Source organism: Fringilla coelebs, assembly GCF_963513975.1.
Source record: "Fringilla coelebs genome assembly, chromosome: 11".
In the NCBI taxonomy this organism is placed as follows: domain Eukaryota; kingdom Metazoa; phylum Chordata; class Aves; order Passeriformes; family Fringillidae; genus Fringilla; species Fringilla coelebs.
Window position 1 is genome coordinate 22833692 of NC_140037.1, and position 16570 is coordinate 22850261.

Here is a 16570-nt window from a genome sequence, read left to right on the forward strand (position 1 = left end):
CTGCTATTTCAAAAGTCATCTCCCCTCGGATCAGGAGATCCACTTTGTGTCTGCTTATCGCTGAATATGTTAAGGCTTTCTGCACTCCCATCTTTTTTATTCGACTGAAGAATCGTTTTGGAGGGTGTAAAAGTGGCACCCTAGTCTGCAGTGTCTGTTTCTTTGATTCCTTCTTTGATTTGTTGGTGATGGCACATCCTGAGATGGGAAAGTTACAGAATTTCAGGCTGAACATCTCTCTGAGTGGTTGAGAAAATCTGAGATGTCTCAGTAGAGTTTTGGGATGCAGCAATTATAATATTCAAGGCATAGTTTCTCATTCCTGTCATAAACAAAGCTATTTACCAGTAGTTGTGGATGAGACTTTCCTCAGAGGATGAGAGAGTGATGGATACTGCTTGGAGTATCAGATTCATGTAGGAGGCCAGCCACAAGAAAAATACCATTCATAATATGAATTTATAATAATGAAATTAATATTCAAAATACAGAAGCAAATTCTGTCAAACAATTTAAGTAATTTTATTTTTTCTAACTTTTTTTAACAAATAAGCTTTTGGTGCTGTGAGTGACAAGAAGATGAATAGAAATTCTACCTGCATTTTCATTTTGGATTTTTTTCTTGCTCAGTTTCTAAGCAAGATAAATTTTTCTCTTCACTTAATCAGTTTTTTATTTAGCACATACAGTTATTCATCTCAGTGCAGAGTGGCTGAAGAAAATAAAGGGATTAAAATTGGTCTTCTGTGAATTTCTTGCTGTATTAAATAACTTAGGTGTGATTCCTGAAACAACTTTTCCATGATCTGATCCGTGACTGGAATTGTATTTTACCTGAAGATCAATTTGTAAATAATTCAGCTTTAAATGGGAGAGGTTCCTTTTATAATTAGCCCTGCTGCATGCAGCACTGGGGAGTCTGATTCAACAGTTTAGAAAAGTAATTACTGACTTTGCCAAGTCTGGCTTTCACTCCTTGTTTTATTTCAGTGTTTGTGCCTCTAATTGAAGAGTTTTCCAAAGTGCAGAACTCTGAGTTTTATCTCTGTGTGCTGTGAGTGTATACAGTGATTTCAGTGATGTTGAAACACGGGTGTCTAGTTGGGGATTGAGAAAAGTATTCACATTCATGGAGTTCAAATGGAAATGTTATTTACAAAGATTAAAAACAACTGAATTGAAAAGCAATTTCAGAGGGTACAAATGGAAAGTTGTACTGAGCTAACATTAATATTGATTTAGAACTATAAATACATGAATAATAAATATCACTTCTTTCTCCCTTCCAACACACAAACTAAAGTTTATTCCTCTAGAAAATAATTAATTCCTCTAGCACTATATATAATATATATAGCTCCTGCTCTAGACAGGAGCTTTGAACGTTGTTCCAAGGGCACATATTTGGTCCCTGGGTTCATGCTTTGTGTTATCCTGCTCCCTGCTCAGGAGTAACTTTGGCTGTGTGTGTTTTATAAAATATCTGCCATGAATTTATTTCTCCAGTGTGTCCTGAATGAGCCTTAAATGGAGACCTTGTGTGGCTTCTCTGCTTTTCAGCTGCTCATTTACCCTAATCAGAGACATTAATGTGCCTAAACTTACTGAAATCTTTTGCCTCCCAGAGCAATCAGTGCTGCCACGTGGCTTTTCTACTGATTGCATACATGTGGAGAATTCAAAGCTTTTTTTTTTAAAGAGTTGCGAAATTAAGTGAATGATGAATGAAAGAGCAAAAATTACTGCAGATAAAAAAAATTCAAAGCACTGTGCATTCATCTTATCATTAAATGGAACAGCAGCAATTTGTGAACTAATTTTAATTTCCAGTAAGGAACGCCATTCATTAGGAGAGAATCCTTTTTATGGAATGAAAGATCTGCCTTCCTGACAGGCATGGATCCTCTCTTGATGTGCATTTATGCTCCCAGCGCTGTCTAACAGCCTCACAATGGAACAGGAGGGGTTCATTTCCTCCCTTGATGCACTTCACTTGTGCAGAAATGGTCTGGGGACAAGTCCAGGGGACTTTGGTGCAGTGGCAGGGTTCAGATAAAAACCAGCTGGTGATTCAGCTGCGCTGCAGAGTCCCCCAGAGCAGGAACAGACATCCCCAAACTCCTAAGTTCATTTATTGGTTAGGAGAGACAACCAAAGTGCTGATTGGAACAGGCAGCTGCAGGATTCTCTGATTTATCCTCTTTCTGTCTTAGTTTCTGTGCCAACCACCTTGGTAGGAAATTCTTTCAGGGGTGAGAGCATGGATCTCTTCTCAAACTCCTCTCTGGCTCCCAGAAGTGCCTGTAAAAGCTCTTCCCCAGGGAGCAGGAATTCCCTTCAGGTGGTTGGAGATGGCCTTTTCAGGACAGCCTGGTTTTGGTTTTGGAGCTTGAGATGTGCCAGTGTCTTCAGTTCTGCAGGAAAATGCACATCAATATCCAAATGTGCTCCAAAGCAGGGGATTCTCACAGCTAACCCCACAGGGAAGCATTTCTAGGAGCATTTCTAGATGTCCCTACATTTGAGGTAATTACCTGAGGGTATTTAATTGTGGTTGTCAATGTAGAGGCATTTCTCAGGGCTTTGGGAACTGAGAGAGAGAACCATTCAATGATTTTGAATTTCAGGTCATCTATAAACCTTACATGAGTTTTATATATCTGCCATTTCTTGCAGTATTTTTATAAAGTTTTTGTTCTCACTGGCTGCAAAAATGCCATTTGAAAAGAGTTTATTTGCAAGTGCAGCTCTTGACTGAAGGAGAATTATGGCTATTTATCCATAGAAAATGCTTCTCCTAAATATTGTGTGGGGAGAGAAGTCTACCTTCCTGCTCCTGGATGAGGCATGGATTGTTTGCTGTATTTTAAGTTGCTGTTACATCACAGAAGTCATCAGAGTGTTTTCTTAGAGTGTTGAGCATTTGTTTAAATTGATTTCTTCTGCTCACAGTTCAAAACAAACTTTAGGGGCAGGAACAGAAAGTTGCAGCTGTTTAAGATGAAACAATTATGAACTTGTTGCAACTTTAGGATTTGCTTAATATCAATAAATTGTAATGAGCACCCAGCAGTGGGAGGAAGCTTCTGTTAGGTATTGATTTTTTAAGACTTTGTAATTTTTTGTTGTTGTTTGTGTTTAAGTATGAGAAATTATTTCTTAAAAAATAAACTTGGGATTGATGTCACTTTCTATTAGCTTCATACAGAAAACATCTATTTTTTTCTAAATTAAAATACTCAGTGGAAGAGAAAGACTTTGCAGTGCCTGTTGAAGGCACAGCACAGAAAAATAATGATTTATTTACTGTTGAATCTTTAGTTTTATGAGTTTTATGTTTAAATGGAAAGCCTTTTAAGCAATAATTGCAAGCCTTATAATGCTGTACATCTGCTTTGCAATTAATTTTAGTACATAAATTGTTCAAGTTTCAAGGAACTTGTTGAAGCAGAGCCTGTATTTAAGTGCCAGGAAGGCCATTTTTTATTTTTTTTGCCCTGCTACAGACTTGTGTCAATTTGAATTTATTGGTAATAAGTTAATCAAATGTTCTTCTTGCAGCACCTGTTTTATACAGATTGGTTAACTTGAGCAAAGGAGAAAGTGTCACACGGGCCGTGTACATTGAATTTTGCATTGAGGATGCTCTGTTCTGTGTTCTTGTTGCTCTAAGACAGCAGAATTTATGATTTGAGTATTAGATTTGAGATCCCAGTGATTTGCTTGGCTGTTTGACAGCCCCAGTCTGCGTGCCCCAGATTTGCATTATTTTGTATTGCCCCAAATGCAAGTAAAGCCTCCCTAAAATGCACTTTGGAGAAGGAAATTGACAGTGTCTCATCTTCTGAGAGGTTACATTTAAAAACCTTTTATCTCTGAGCACTCGCCTGGTATTTAAATGGGGCTGCCAAAGCAGCCAAGGCACATTGATGGAAGTGCTGGTGCAGTTGTGATTCTGAGGAGTGATCCAGGGGCTCCATCAGCCCTGCCAGAAAATCCCCCTGCTGAAAGCACAGCCATAGTAGATAGGAAGAATTAGTTTGTACAAATAATCTGCTTTCCTTTTCCAAACCAGAGGCTTTTTTGGGAAATTCAGGGCATTGGTGAATAAGCAGAGTTTTCCTTCTCTGGTTTTTGCATTGCTAATTGTTTCAGCTTGTGGCATCTCAGCAGTTTGGATCCTATTGGAGAACTGACCCAGCCAAGTTAAAAATCAGATTACAAGCAATTTGGGCTATATTTAGTTACTTATATTCAATTGACATTATTAAGCTTTAGGGGAAAAAACAAACCACCAGTATTTGATGTTGTTGAGCTCAAATGTGCTTTAGTTGTTTGCTTAGTCTGTGGGGAGTGTGTCGCCCCAGTACACAAAATAATCTCTGTGTGCAGAGCTGCCTTTTTATAGGTAAAAGTTAGAAAATAAGATAATTAGTGTGTCAGAAATATGGCCAGGACCTCTTGCAGTTAGAGAGAACAACATCAGAACACATTCTGAAATGTCAGCCCTGAGCAGCCCAGCAACACTCACACAAGCAGCCCCAGAAGCTGAAATTTGTTTATTTGTTGATTTCTTTGGAGAGCCTGTTGTTCACTGACAGTTGTGATAGAACTGTTGTCATTCAATTTGATTTCCACTGAGAAATGTCCTCTGTGGCATTTACTAATCCTTTCATTTACCTGATTTTTCACCCTGGAATTAAAAAAAAATTAAATAATAATGCCCCCACTAAGAGAGCTTTGAAATATTTGCATGACTGGTGTCACATTTGGTGTGACTGGATGTTTGTCATGGAAATCAATGGATATAATTGAGTTAAGGGGAGGTTAAATGTTCTGATTCTGCTGCAGATAAATATTCCAGACCTGCAGCTCATTACCCTTTGTGTTTGCTGGGATGTGCTGCAGGTGAATGCTGTGAGTCTTTGGATAAAGTTAACTTATAAAAATATAGGGCTGAAAAAAGGCAAATTGTTTTGCTGTTCTAATAGAATGGTTCTCCTTTCCTGGTCATGGCTGAAACCAGTTGTGTTTGGTTTGTTATTTCATACACGAAATGGCAATGTTGCTAATTATTGTCCCAAATAAACGTCTTTCTAAATTAGTGGGGGGAAAAAAATCAATCAACTTGTCATGATCCCATTACAAACCTAATTTCAGAATTGCTGTGCAGGTTTTTACAGTGGCCATTTAAAGGGAAATGGTTTTCCTTCATTTCCTCCTGTGCTTTGAGCATGCATGGTTACTAAGCTGTAGCCCTGGTAGAATTAGATATTTCCCAATTAAAGATGAGTTTAACCTTGTGGAAAAACAACTTTAATCTCCTTCTGCTTGGTCAAGTCCAGTTTCCCTGCTGAGAGGCAGGAGAGCATGAACATTTCTGTGCTGGGAGGTGGCTGAGGAATTCAGGTTTCTCTCATTTTTCTGCCCTCTGCTTTGTTTATCCTGAGTAAATTCTAAGAGGGCTGTGAGAAATCCTGGTGGAAAGGACTGGCAGCCTGTCTTCTGTTCAGTCTGGAACTTTTAAAAGTCAGGCTGGAATCACAAGGGCTCCTCGTGGGGTGTGAGGAGTAGCAGGTTTATCTTGAACCAGAGCACCACAGCATCTCAAACCTTTGCTTTACAGCCTCTTTTTCTCAGCTTTAAGGAGCCATGGTGAGGATTCTGGGATGGTTGTGGGTGATTCTGTGTGTGTAGGGGTTTAATCACTCCAAATATGAAATTTTCCACAAGGTGCACTGAAATTCTGTATTTGCCTCTGCGGTGCACTAAGCATCCAAAGAATTGTTAGGCTGTTTTTATTGCAAACCATCAAGTAGCAGGCGTGCTGTTGAGGTATGTCATGTGAATTGCTTAATTTGATGTAGTCTGCATGTTGAAATGGAATTTGAAAAACCTTAAATTGGTCAGGTCTCATCTGGCAAGATTCCAGATGTTTATTTTTATCATAATATGAGTTTTTTTACAGTACTCTGCCTGGTACCTGGCTTTGTTCCCTTTATTATATCTATGTATTTTAATATCTTTATGTTCATTGTTGGGAAAAAGAATTCTACCCAGGCCTGCATAATTGATCATGAGATATTCCATTCTTTTATGAACAAAACATGGTGTAAGCCAAGAGGGAGCTATTAGCAAGTCAGTGTTTCAGTGCTTGACCAGTAATGTGCAAATTGTTGATTTGCTTTGAGACAAGCTCAGCCTCAGACTCCAGGCTGCCTTAAGGGTGTGAGCACAGCCAGAGGAGAGGTAACAAAATGTTCAGCAAAATAAGGGAGCATTCAGGGTCTTCAGGGGCTGGTGAGAAATCCATTTTTATCTGCCTGCTTCTGAGAGAGGCTGTACCAAAATTTAGTCTTATCTGCTAAATTACCAGATTAAAAAAATAAAAATCAGTGAATAATTCCCATGCAAAGAAGCAAAATATGGAAGGGTTGTGGATCAGGAATCATGACCTAATAGTGAGGGAAAACTTTGGAGAGGTTTTTCTCCACTATAATGGAGAAAAAGAGTAATGGGCTTGTGCATCTAGGAGGATGTGGTCTATGGCAGGATAAACTGTGCACTGTCTGCTCTGTTTGATGAGGTAAAAATCCAGAAAGTCAATCAACACAGCAGGAATTGCAGCATTAACAATATGTTCCTCATAAAGCAAAATTAATTAATTAGGGTATTTGCTGAGGGGGTGTCCTTTATTTTGAGGTGCAGGATGGCATTGTTGTGAGAGTGTTGGTCCCATGTCTGTGCAGATGCCAGACCCTGGGAAGGCAGGGCACTCTGGGCATGGCTGGGAGGGTGATGGAACCTCCCAGAAACTCCTGTGGGCAGGCCAGGGGCAGGAGAAGCACAAGCAGTACACAGAGACAGAAAATATGGCACAGAAGTGTTAGTAATTCATCTCCATGAAAAATCCTCTGGCTTTTATAGGAATATTGAATCTGGGAACTAACCCGAAACCTTGTGTTTGTATGCCCTCAGTCATGTCTGATAACAGCTTTTGTAAACTTTCCCAGATGGTGAATTTACCCATTTCAGCTGCATTTTCAGGGTCTGTGGGGACTCATTTTTTGTTACCTTGCTGTTGCTCCTTAGAGGGGTTTTCTCTCCTTGTTTCCCCCTTGTACAGAAAGAATTAAATCTCTTGTCTTGCCAGACTCAACAGAGCTTTCTAAAGAGCTTTCCACTCCCTTTCCTATCACATAATATTTCATTTCTTTATTTTTTTTTTCCTCTTTGATCCATCTTAAAGCAAAGTGAAAATGCTCACCGTGTTCCAGGTGATAACTATAGGATTATTTAGGTATAATCTTTGCTTGGATTGAATTTGAAAAGCACCTAATAATGTGTCATGTTTTACTGCACAATGTTCATTTCTCTTACAACTATTTGATGTCAGTAAAAAAAAAAAAAAAGACAAATCCCTTTGGAAAATGATCCTTTCTATTTTTACTGGTCTGGACTGAGGCAGAGTTTTCATAAAGTTAATAGTTTAAAATACAAGAACTTTGGAGCATTCTAAAGGAAAATTATGTTATGCAAAACACAATATCAATTTCCTTTGACAGTTTATTTCTACCTTCAGATTTTCATTCCTTTTTCCAAAGGAAAGCCCTAATATGAGCAGACACGGGATTATATTGACTCTTTCACACTGGGTGCAGTGAGAATTCTGTGAGCAGGTGTCTGTACATTCCATGGCAGTGGGAATAAGGAGGAAATTGGTAAATGGCACAAAGGGGAGGCAGAATGATGTGCAAGAGGTGGAGCTGTGGCACAGTCAAGAACTTACAGTCACTTGTTTTTCTGGTTTTTATTTCCTGACAAACATTTATTCTGTAAATTGTATAGAATTGTACATTTAATTGCTGACTTCAGATCAGAGATCTCTGTTGGGTTTTTGGTTGAATCCCCAATATAATGGAGCTGTGCCCCAGGAGGGAGCTCTGTTCTGTTCTGCACCCTGGGACATCCCCCAAATTGTGCTGCAGAGCTGAGGAGGATCCAGAGAGGGCTGGGGACAGGGAAGGAGGAGAGAATAAAGAGCCTGTGCTGGCTGGTGGGGACAGAGAGCTTTGGCAGCAGCCTGCAGCACATGGAAAATTATACAGGGGAAAAATCATGTACAGATCCCATAGAATAAAATTCCATGAACAGAACTCCACTTCTGCACTTGTACCAGGGATTTAATGGCTCCTTGACTGTGAATCTTTGCCTGGGGGAAACTGGGCTTTCATCCTTAAATTTATATTAAACCGAGTTGTCCAGATCACTGAAAGATATTCTTGTAAAGGATTGTGGTTTATTAGAGTGATAATCCATTAGAAATCCATTCCCTAATTATTGTATGCTTATTTTAAAATCAGAAATTGAAGGGGAAGTGCGCTCTATAAATCCCTGGAGCTGCAGCCTTTGGATACCAAAATCCAAGTGTCCTGAGATTCTGCTTTAGCAAAACTCTTGGTGTTGATGGAGCTGCTTTTTGCCCTCTACAGTTCTGTTTTCCAAACTGAAACTTTTATTTTTGAAAGGCTCAAGTGTTTTGGAGGAGAAGGATGTCACTGAAAAACCAGAGCTGCCTGTGGGCAAAGGAAATGTGGATTTCAGATCCCCATTGCCTGTGAGTCTGCTCTGGCTTCTCCTCTGGCCAGAAGAGTTCTGAAGGGATTTTTCAAGTGCCTGTTGTCTGAGAGAGAGTTTGGAGGGATCCCTTCACTTTCCTGGCTTTTCCTTGGGTCAGTCCCAGCCTCTGGGGCCAAGGCTGTTTGTGGTGAGCTTCTGGCAAGTCATTGCCCAGTAAGTTATTTTTAATAATTGCCCAAAGTTGTGGGACCGTATCTGGAGAGGAAAGGTGAGCGGAGGGATATACCCCACCTTACTCAAATCATGCTTGATGCGTGGTTTTACCTGAAAAATAAATTCATTTTAGTGTAGTCTTTCATTTTCTCCTCTGCTTGAGTTTGTGAACGTTTCATTGCAACAGTTGTTTGTGCTAAACCATTGTCAATTTGCTTTTTTCTTTTTCCTCAGGTGACACAAAATTCCTTTTCCTCCTTGAACATCTGGGCTCTTGAAACATTATATAATCAGCAGTTTCTCAGATTTCTCAAAACAAGAAATTGAGGATTTCTGCCATGGCAGCCTTAAGGGAAACCTAAAAATACAGGGGGGAATTTCTCTTTTCCTTCCCCAACCTTTACCAAAACTTTCTCTTGCTGAAGTGTCCATCAGATCTGATTGAAGCTTGTGAAAAGCAGCTGCAGTGACAGCTCAAGCATTAATTAAAGCCAGCTGAAGTGAGGAAAAGCTGTCTGATCAAAGAGAGGGAACGTGGCTGCAGCTTCCCTGAAAGATTCAGGGCACACCAAGCTGTAATTAATGTTTAAGGCACCTGATTGTGTGATCCAAAGGTAACAGAATATTTCTAGGAGTGGCCACCAGGCTCTTGCTGAAATACCTAAAAAGTGATTTTTAACATTGTTAGAGCGTGTCAACACTTTGTTATTTGAAACAGTCACAACTAATTTGAGTATAATATGCAAAACAAATGTTACACCAGCATTTCATTTGTACTAGCTGCATTTCTGTTGTTTCCTTCTTGCTTTTATTCATCTAAAGAGATTTTTATCTAATTGTTCTCCAGGGAAGAGATGCTACAAATCCATTACTCTGGCAACATTTTCTATCTGATACACGCTTGACTATCATGTTCTGTGTTGCCTTCTAATTAATGCAGGAATAGTGATTAATGGTTTGCCACCACAAAATAAAAAAAGATATTTGAGTTTGAAAAAAGCTGCAAATACCACTCTTCATAGTGTTTGAAATTAGTTAAAATCAGAATATCACAACTGAGAATTAAGAACTGGGTGGTTTTTGGTGTCAGGCAGCATGAAGGCAGTTTCACAGTTCTGGTGATGGCATCAGTGGAGATAAAGTGTTGCTTTTGCCAGGATGAAAGGTTTGGTTTGTTTCAGTGCTTGCAGAGCTTTTAAAAACTCTCTTTAAAATGGGACTGTGGAATTTGGGGGTTATTTCTCTGTTACAATAATGGGGAAAAATTTCTGAGTTCAACAACTTTCTTTTTTTTTTCACAAGTGGTTCAGGTTAATTTAGTTTAATGCCCAGCTCTAATTTTGGAGTGCTTTTTTAATATGGATAAGATCTTGCCTTCTCTCCAGCCTGTGGCTTCAGAAATTTTGTCCTTTGTTTCTCCTTGGAGAGCCAAGTGCTCTTGCTTATTTTTAAAGTTTTCTTTTTGCTACCACAGGAAATTCCTAAATTTGCCACCTAAATCTTGGAGCCAACTTTCCCAGATCAAACAGTTCTAAGTTCTGTGAGGCTTTGCTCCTTGGACTGAATATTTTATAAAGTAGGCCCTTGTTTATCAGTTTTTGCCCAGAGACTTCCTCTGGGACTTTTAGAGAATTGAGCAGTGATCTTTGTGTCCTCGTTAACAGAAGTATAAACAAAAAGTAATATTGAAATGATGTTGACAGAAGCTTTCTCCTGTGCATTGCAATGTGGTGGAATCAATGGGAATTGTCCTTTCTTTATAGAGAAGTTTGGATGCAGCAAAGTTTGGGACTGGATTGATTGCTTAGAGCTGGGAGGAAGTAAACACTGACAGATTTTTTTAGTGTTTACCAAGATGAAAGTTTTATGGCCATTTAGGCACAAGACTGAAAGCTTCATCTTAATTAATGTGAGTTAATTGTTATTCTGAGATTCTGGGAGAAGGAGCAGGTCCGAGCCAGGGCTGTTCTTGGATGGTTGTGACTTTTCTGTGCTTCATTCCCACAAGCACAAAACCCACTGAAATCCTGGCTTTTTCCAGTGAATGCAAGTGTGTTAGATCATTCTGATAGTTAATGATAATTTCAGGTACTAATGGAACAAAGGGGGAGGCAGAGCCTTCCTTGCTGAGAATCCCCTGCTCCACTGTGCTTTGCTTTGTTTGGGTTTTTCCCTGAGCTGTTCTGTCAAACGCTGAATGATGAGGTAATTTGCTCTGTAATGAGAAAAAAATTCTCACACTGAGCTTTTTATGGTGTTTTATTGGGGAGCCTTTCAGCTTTGCAGGAGCACATGATTTTGTGTGCACAGATCAAGATGGGCTCCTGCTATGGCTCTGGGTTTCTTTGGGTTCTGATTTGGGTCAAGTGTATTGCAGTGAAGATTTCTGCAGGTGGTTTTTTTTTTTGTTTTGTTTTGTTTTTGCAAAGGCTTCCAACAGGAGGAAAAGATTAGGGATATAATTGTGATTCATAATTATCCGTGCATGCTCCAGAAGTCTTGGCTGCTGTGCAGTCACAGAGATGCATTATGGATGGAGTGAGTGATGAAATTGTTAGCATGTGTTTACATCCTGATAGCAGGTGAAAATAGAGCTATCAGTGGAAATGACTTAGTGCTGTTAAAGCTGAGTTTCTGTCTTCAGTTAACAAGTTCTGTTTGCACTGCCACAGCTCAATTCAAAGAAGGCTCCATTATGAATGAGCTGGGAGATTAGAAGCTAAGAGCTCTTGTGCATCCTTCATTAGCGATGACACCATTGACTCAAACTTTCTCCTCTAACAAGTTAAAACAGTTTTTAGCCTGGTGGTTCCTCAAGCCAGAATCCTGCTCTGCAATGGCTTGCAAGAAAATGGGGGAAAACCAAGCTTCTGAATAAAGTACTTTCTGCTACTTGAACAAGCTCCTTTAAACTTGCTAGTGATTTTGGGTTTGGAGTGGTGAGAGTGAAACCAAGTTTAGAGTTTCTAAATGAGCACTTGGCAAAGCTTCAATCTCTCTTCAGGGAAGTTGTTGAAATGAAGGGTTGCTGTTACACAAAGCTGACACACCTCAGATTCCTCACTGATTTTGTATCATGAAATAGTGTTGGCACATCTGGCTGTGCTCCCCTGGATCACTCCTTTGCCTGAATCATTTCCAGGGGATGTTTTCCACTACTAATATGTTGGAAGTAGGAAGGTTGGATGAAGCACACCGAGTGTGGCAGTAACTTTGTTAATATTGCATGCTCCATGACTGGGAACTGTTGTCTTTACAGCTCTGCCTTGTCTTCTTCAAAATGAAGCACAGCTGAAATCCTCACTTCTCCCTTGGCTCACCCTGCTCATCTGTCTTGCTGACATCCCTTTGTCTTGCAGGCCATCTGTTAAAGATATTCCTTACTTGCAGTTTGGTACTTAATAGATAAAAAATAATAATGTTGAAATTACAGTGTCTATTTCCAGAGTGGTGCTTTAAAATATCTCCTTTCAGTAGCACTGCTGGGGTTTTTCAGAGCTCACTGTTGTTATTTGTTACGTGAGTGCAACGTCAGTGGAGAGCTGGGAGCTCTGTCTCCAAGAATAGGCTGCAAGTCTGGAACTGTCCAAGTATTTTTCTTTTTTTCAGACTTTTCAGTCATTTTTGGGTTTGTATCACATAATGTAAGATTGCTTTTAAAGGATCCACTGAATTAATTTGTACTTTTATATGTATTTCTTTTTTTGGTGAGCTGCTCACCACAGCAATCTGCTGACTCTAAGGCAATTCGTGTTTTTCTAAAATTTTTAGTCTGTGCTCAATAATTCAGTAATGTGCCATTATTACCTATTTAATGTATTCTCGCCATTAAACTTTCATTTCCTTTTGTGCAGTTAAATGTCACTGAAGACTGAACTGCACCAGGTTTATCTTGAGATGAGCAGCTCAACAGTCCAAGCTTGACATTCTAATCAAGCAGCTTAAACTTGTTTTCAATAAACTGAGAATTAGGTGTTGCCACTCCTGTGGCACTATATAGGCAGATATTGTTTCAAAATCTTCATTTTATAAATTAATATCCATCACTGAGTGGGTTTCTGTTTCTAAATGAACTTCAGGAGCTTTTCTCTTAGGTCACTGAGGCTTATTTGAGAGGATTGCTTGGAAAATTTGACATTGATAAAGTTTCCAATCATTCTTTCAAGAATCCATTTTTAACTGTTTGTTTATTTATTTATTTATGAGTCTCTCTTGGTTAAAATGGGCACATCCAGGTGGGGTGTTTGGCCCCTTGGCAATGGAAGGCATTTTCAGCTGTGTTGTGCTTGAGCAGGGAGAGGCTCTGGGTGCTCAGCATCACCCAGGAGCTGCAGAAACACTGGAACAGAGCATCCACCTGCCTGTCCCTGCCTTGCTCTGCAGTTTGCTGACTGTGTCTGCAGGAGCCCTGCTGGGTTTGGTCTAATCTCACAAAGAAAAGGTTTTTTTTTCAGGATTTCTCAGTGTGTCTGTCCCCTGTGTGGTTTGCAGAGCCTGGGCTGTGTCAGCAGTGGGGTGTGATCAGAAATGTGACCCCAGCAGGCTCAGAAATGAGGGGAGGCTCTGGGGAGAGGCTGGAGCTGAGCTCTGCCCTGTTCTGCACCAGGGTTCTCACGGAAGGAGCTGCCAGAGGGAGCAGCCTTGGACTCTGCAGGGTTCTGTAGCTCAGGAACCTCTCCTGTCCTTTATTCTTCCATCAGCCTCAGTCCACCATCAGCAGAGCTGCTTTCATCCTGGAGCAGATGTGGCTTGCCTGTGATTTGTGACTTTGTGGCTCCAAACAAGCCCACAGAAGAAAAGAGCAGACTGCAATGCACTTGCTTTGAGGCAAAGCAATATTTCCTTTAGTAGCTTGCACCCTTCCTCTATTTCTAAAATAATTGTGTGTGTATATATATAAATATAAAGTAGTATATATATATAAAATATAGCTTTTATATATATTATATTTTTTATATATATTCTAGAGATATTATATATATATTTATTTATAAAGGTTTTTTACACCTAGGGAGAAAAAAACACCACATTTTTCTATTTAAAAGCATTATGTCCAACTTTTAATGATGGCTGCTGGGATGAAAGTCAATCTCAGTCTCATTTCCAGGCTTCCACACTTCCTAAGGAAAAAAAAAAAAAACCCAAGACTTGTGTTGTTCCATGGTGTTTTTCTCACTAATAATTTCTCAAAGCTGTCTGTCAGTTTGCTGGGATGGGTGGGTGGATATTTCATTTTTGTAAGTTGGGTGAAATTACAGAGTTGTGATTGTGCCTCAAAAAGTGAACCTGATGCAGGCAGCCTGAGGCATGAACTGTGTGGCTGGGCAGGAAAGAACCCACAGAGAAGAATTTGGTGATAAAAGGCAAAGAAAATGAGATGTCAGCTGTGTGACTTTGTCATTGGTAGCTATGCACTTTTTACATATAAAATATGTGTGTGAGGGGGGACATGGCTTCTCACAGCACACTGAATTTCACTGGGTGTTTTCATTGCATTCTTTTTATACAATTCTTCATCTCTTCAAATAAAAATGCCCATGGTATTAAAAAATGTTATAGAGCAAGTTGTATTCTCTGTCAGTGGCAAATCTTCACCGTTGGAAAGGGATCATTGAATGGAAGTGTTGCCATGAACTTGCGGACATTAATAATATTAATTGATAAAATGCTAATATTAATGATATTACTAATTATATTCATTTATTAAAATCTCATATTTGGAAGCACCTGCACATTTTGCAGCTGTAACCTTTGTACTGAGAGCTCTTTCCTTGTGTACTGTTTCCTTTATTTACTGTGGTTTTATTTTTATTCCTTTCTTTGTGCTGCATTTGAGGCATTTCCTTAACAAAACCTCACAGCTTTGCTGAGAGTGCCCGAGAACAATACGAAAAACTGTCCAACATGCACAACAACATGACAAAATTGTATGAAAATCTGGGAGAATACTTCACCTTTGATCCCAAAGCAATAAGCATAGAAGAATTCTTTGGTGATCTGAGCAACTTCAGAACTCTGTTCTTGGTGAGTAATATCTGCAAAATGTTATGTAATTTCTTACAGATTTTTTTTTCCTTGTCTCTCTATTTTTTCTGTTATGCTTAATTTTGTGGTTTTTTCCATGGCAGGAAATTGGGTGAACATTTCCAGAATTATTTAGATTTTGATCATGGCATATTGTCCTCCAGTGTGGAAGTTGACAGCTCAACTGTGGATAAGGTTGAGCCAAATTTAATTCAACTTTAATATTTTAGCAATGTAATGAATCAGGTTTAATGGACCAGGGCAAACATTAAAACTTCACAGTGAAGGATTTTTGTTTTTCTATTAGGGGCAGAAAAACTTACAAAAAAAGAATTAAGATTTTCTGCAACATTTTGATGCTTGCAAGAAGTTTCCCCAGAGGAAAAATAGGCTGGAATCCCTTTAATCTGTGGGATTTACTTTGAGAAAGTAATAAGTACTGATAAGAATTCAGGAGCAATCAGATGAGACTGGGGTAGAGAACATCTCCAACCATTCCCTGGAGCCTGCACTGTGTGAAATTTGTCCTGTTCCCATTCCTGACTCCTCCCTGCTCCCTCTCAGGGCTCCCATCAGCTTCCTTTGGTGTTTTGGTGATTGCTGAAGTGTAATTCCGGATATTTTATAACTATTGATGGCTCATTTTTTTCCTGTTTGTCATTCTCTTATGTTCTTGCTAGAACCAGAACTGTCTGGTGAATAATTCTCCTTTCTGGTGCCATGAGCCAGTTCAGTTTGGAGGCTCCCAAGTCCTCCAGGTGGCTGCAGTAGCACAGGAATTAACTGAAGCATTTGCACAGGATTCCCCTTTGCCATGGAACATGAAATTCAGGGCTGGAGCATAAAGAGAGAGGTGGATTCTCCTGGAGCTGCCAACTGCAAATTGAATTGAAAGTAGCAAAAAGGGTGGTTTGCTGTGGGTTTTCTTTTTTTTCCTCTGTTTGCTGTGGGTTTTCTTTTTTTTCCTCTGTTTGTTGTGGGTTTTCTCTTTTTTCCTCTTTGCTGTTAAAGATCCACTGGATAATAATATTTCTTTAATATTTAGAACTTCTCTGAAGAATAAATATCTTTTAGATATTTAGTGCTTTATTCCATTGAAAGTAAACACAAATTTCCATTGTCCTTGAGGACAACTGCAACCTGATACAACATCAGGCCCAAAAGGATCAGGCTCTTATCAAATAAAGATTAATCAGCTGCCTGGAGCAAGATGCCAGTTTGTTCTTTTCCATTTTTTGTCTTTAACCTGCCGTCTCACACTGTACCAAGTGACCTGTGATGTTTTCAGGCTGTCACTTTCTCAGTGTTTGTTTGTGTTGGTGGCAGAGGATTGCATTTGTAAATGAACATAAACATCCTTTCAGGCTGACTGTGCTGTGGAAGTTGTGTGAAATATGCACCTCAGCACTAGATTGGAAAATTTCCTTATTTATTAAAAAGTTCTCCTTTTTTCTTAAAATTTCTTTTTTTTCCTTTTCATTTAAAAACCCACTTAAATGTTTTAGATTCTGTTTGCTCTGTGGGCTTTCTTTAATGCAGATGGTCTTAAAGGTGAATTTTGAGTCTAAAAAAACAAAGTTGTTTTTGAAGGGATTTTTGGCTCTAGTTACATGAAATGCAGAGGGCTGGTTTTTTTGGAGTGATATTTTTTTATCTGGTAGACACTTTTATCAGTGGTGACTGCTTCCCTCACATTTGTGTAAATGCAGCTTTTTGAATAAGGAATTAAATCTTAAAGTCCATTACAAATGTA

At 39.3% G+C, this 16570-nt stretch overlaps 1 protein-coding gene across 3 annotated transcripts in view; it reads left to right on the plus strand.

Moving 5' to 3' along the window:
* Positions 1-16570, plus strand: part of DIAPH2 (diaphanous related formin 2) — a 168100-nt gene that overhangs the window by 85466 nt on the left and 66064 nt on the right. For all 3 annotated transcript variants that reach the window (XM_084213270.1, XM_084213271.1, XM_084213272.1), the window contains one exon: positions 14652-14817. In XM_084213270.1, the coding sequence (XP_084069396.1) occupies positions 14652-14817 (166 nt within the window). The remainder of the gene's footprint in view (positions 1-14651; positions 14818-16570) is intronic.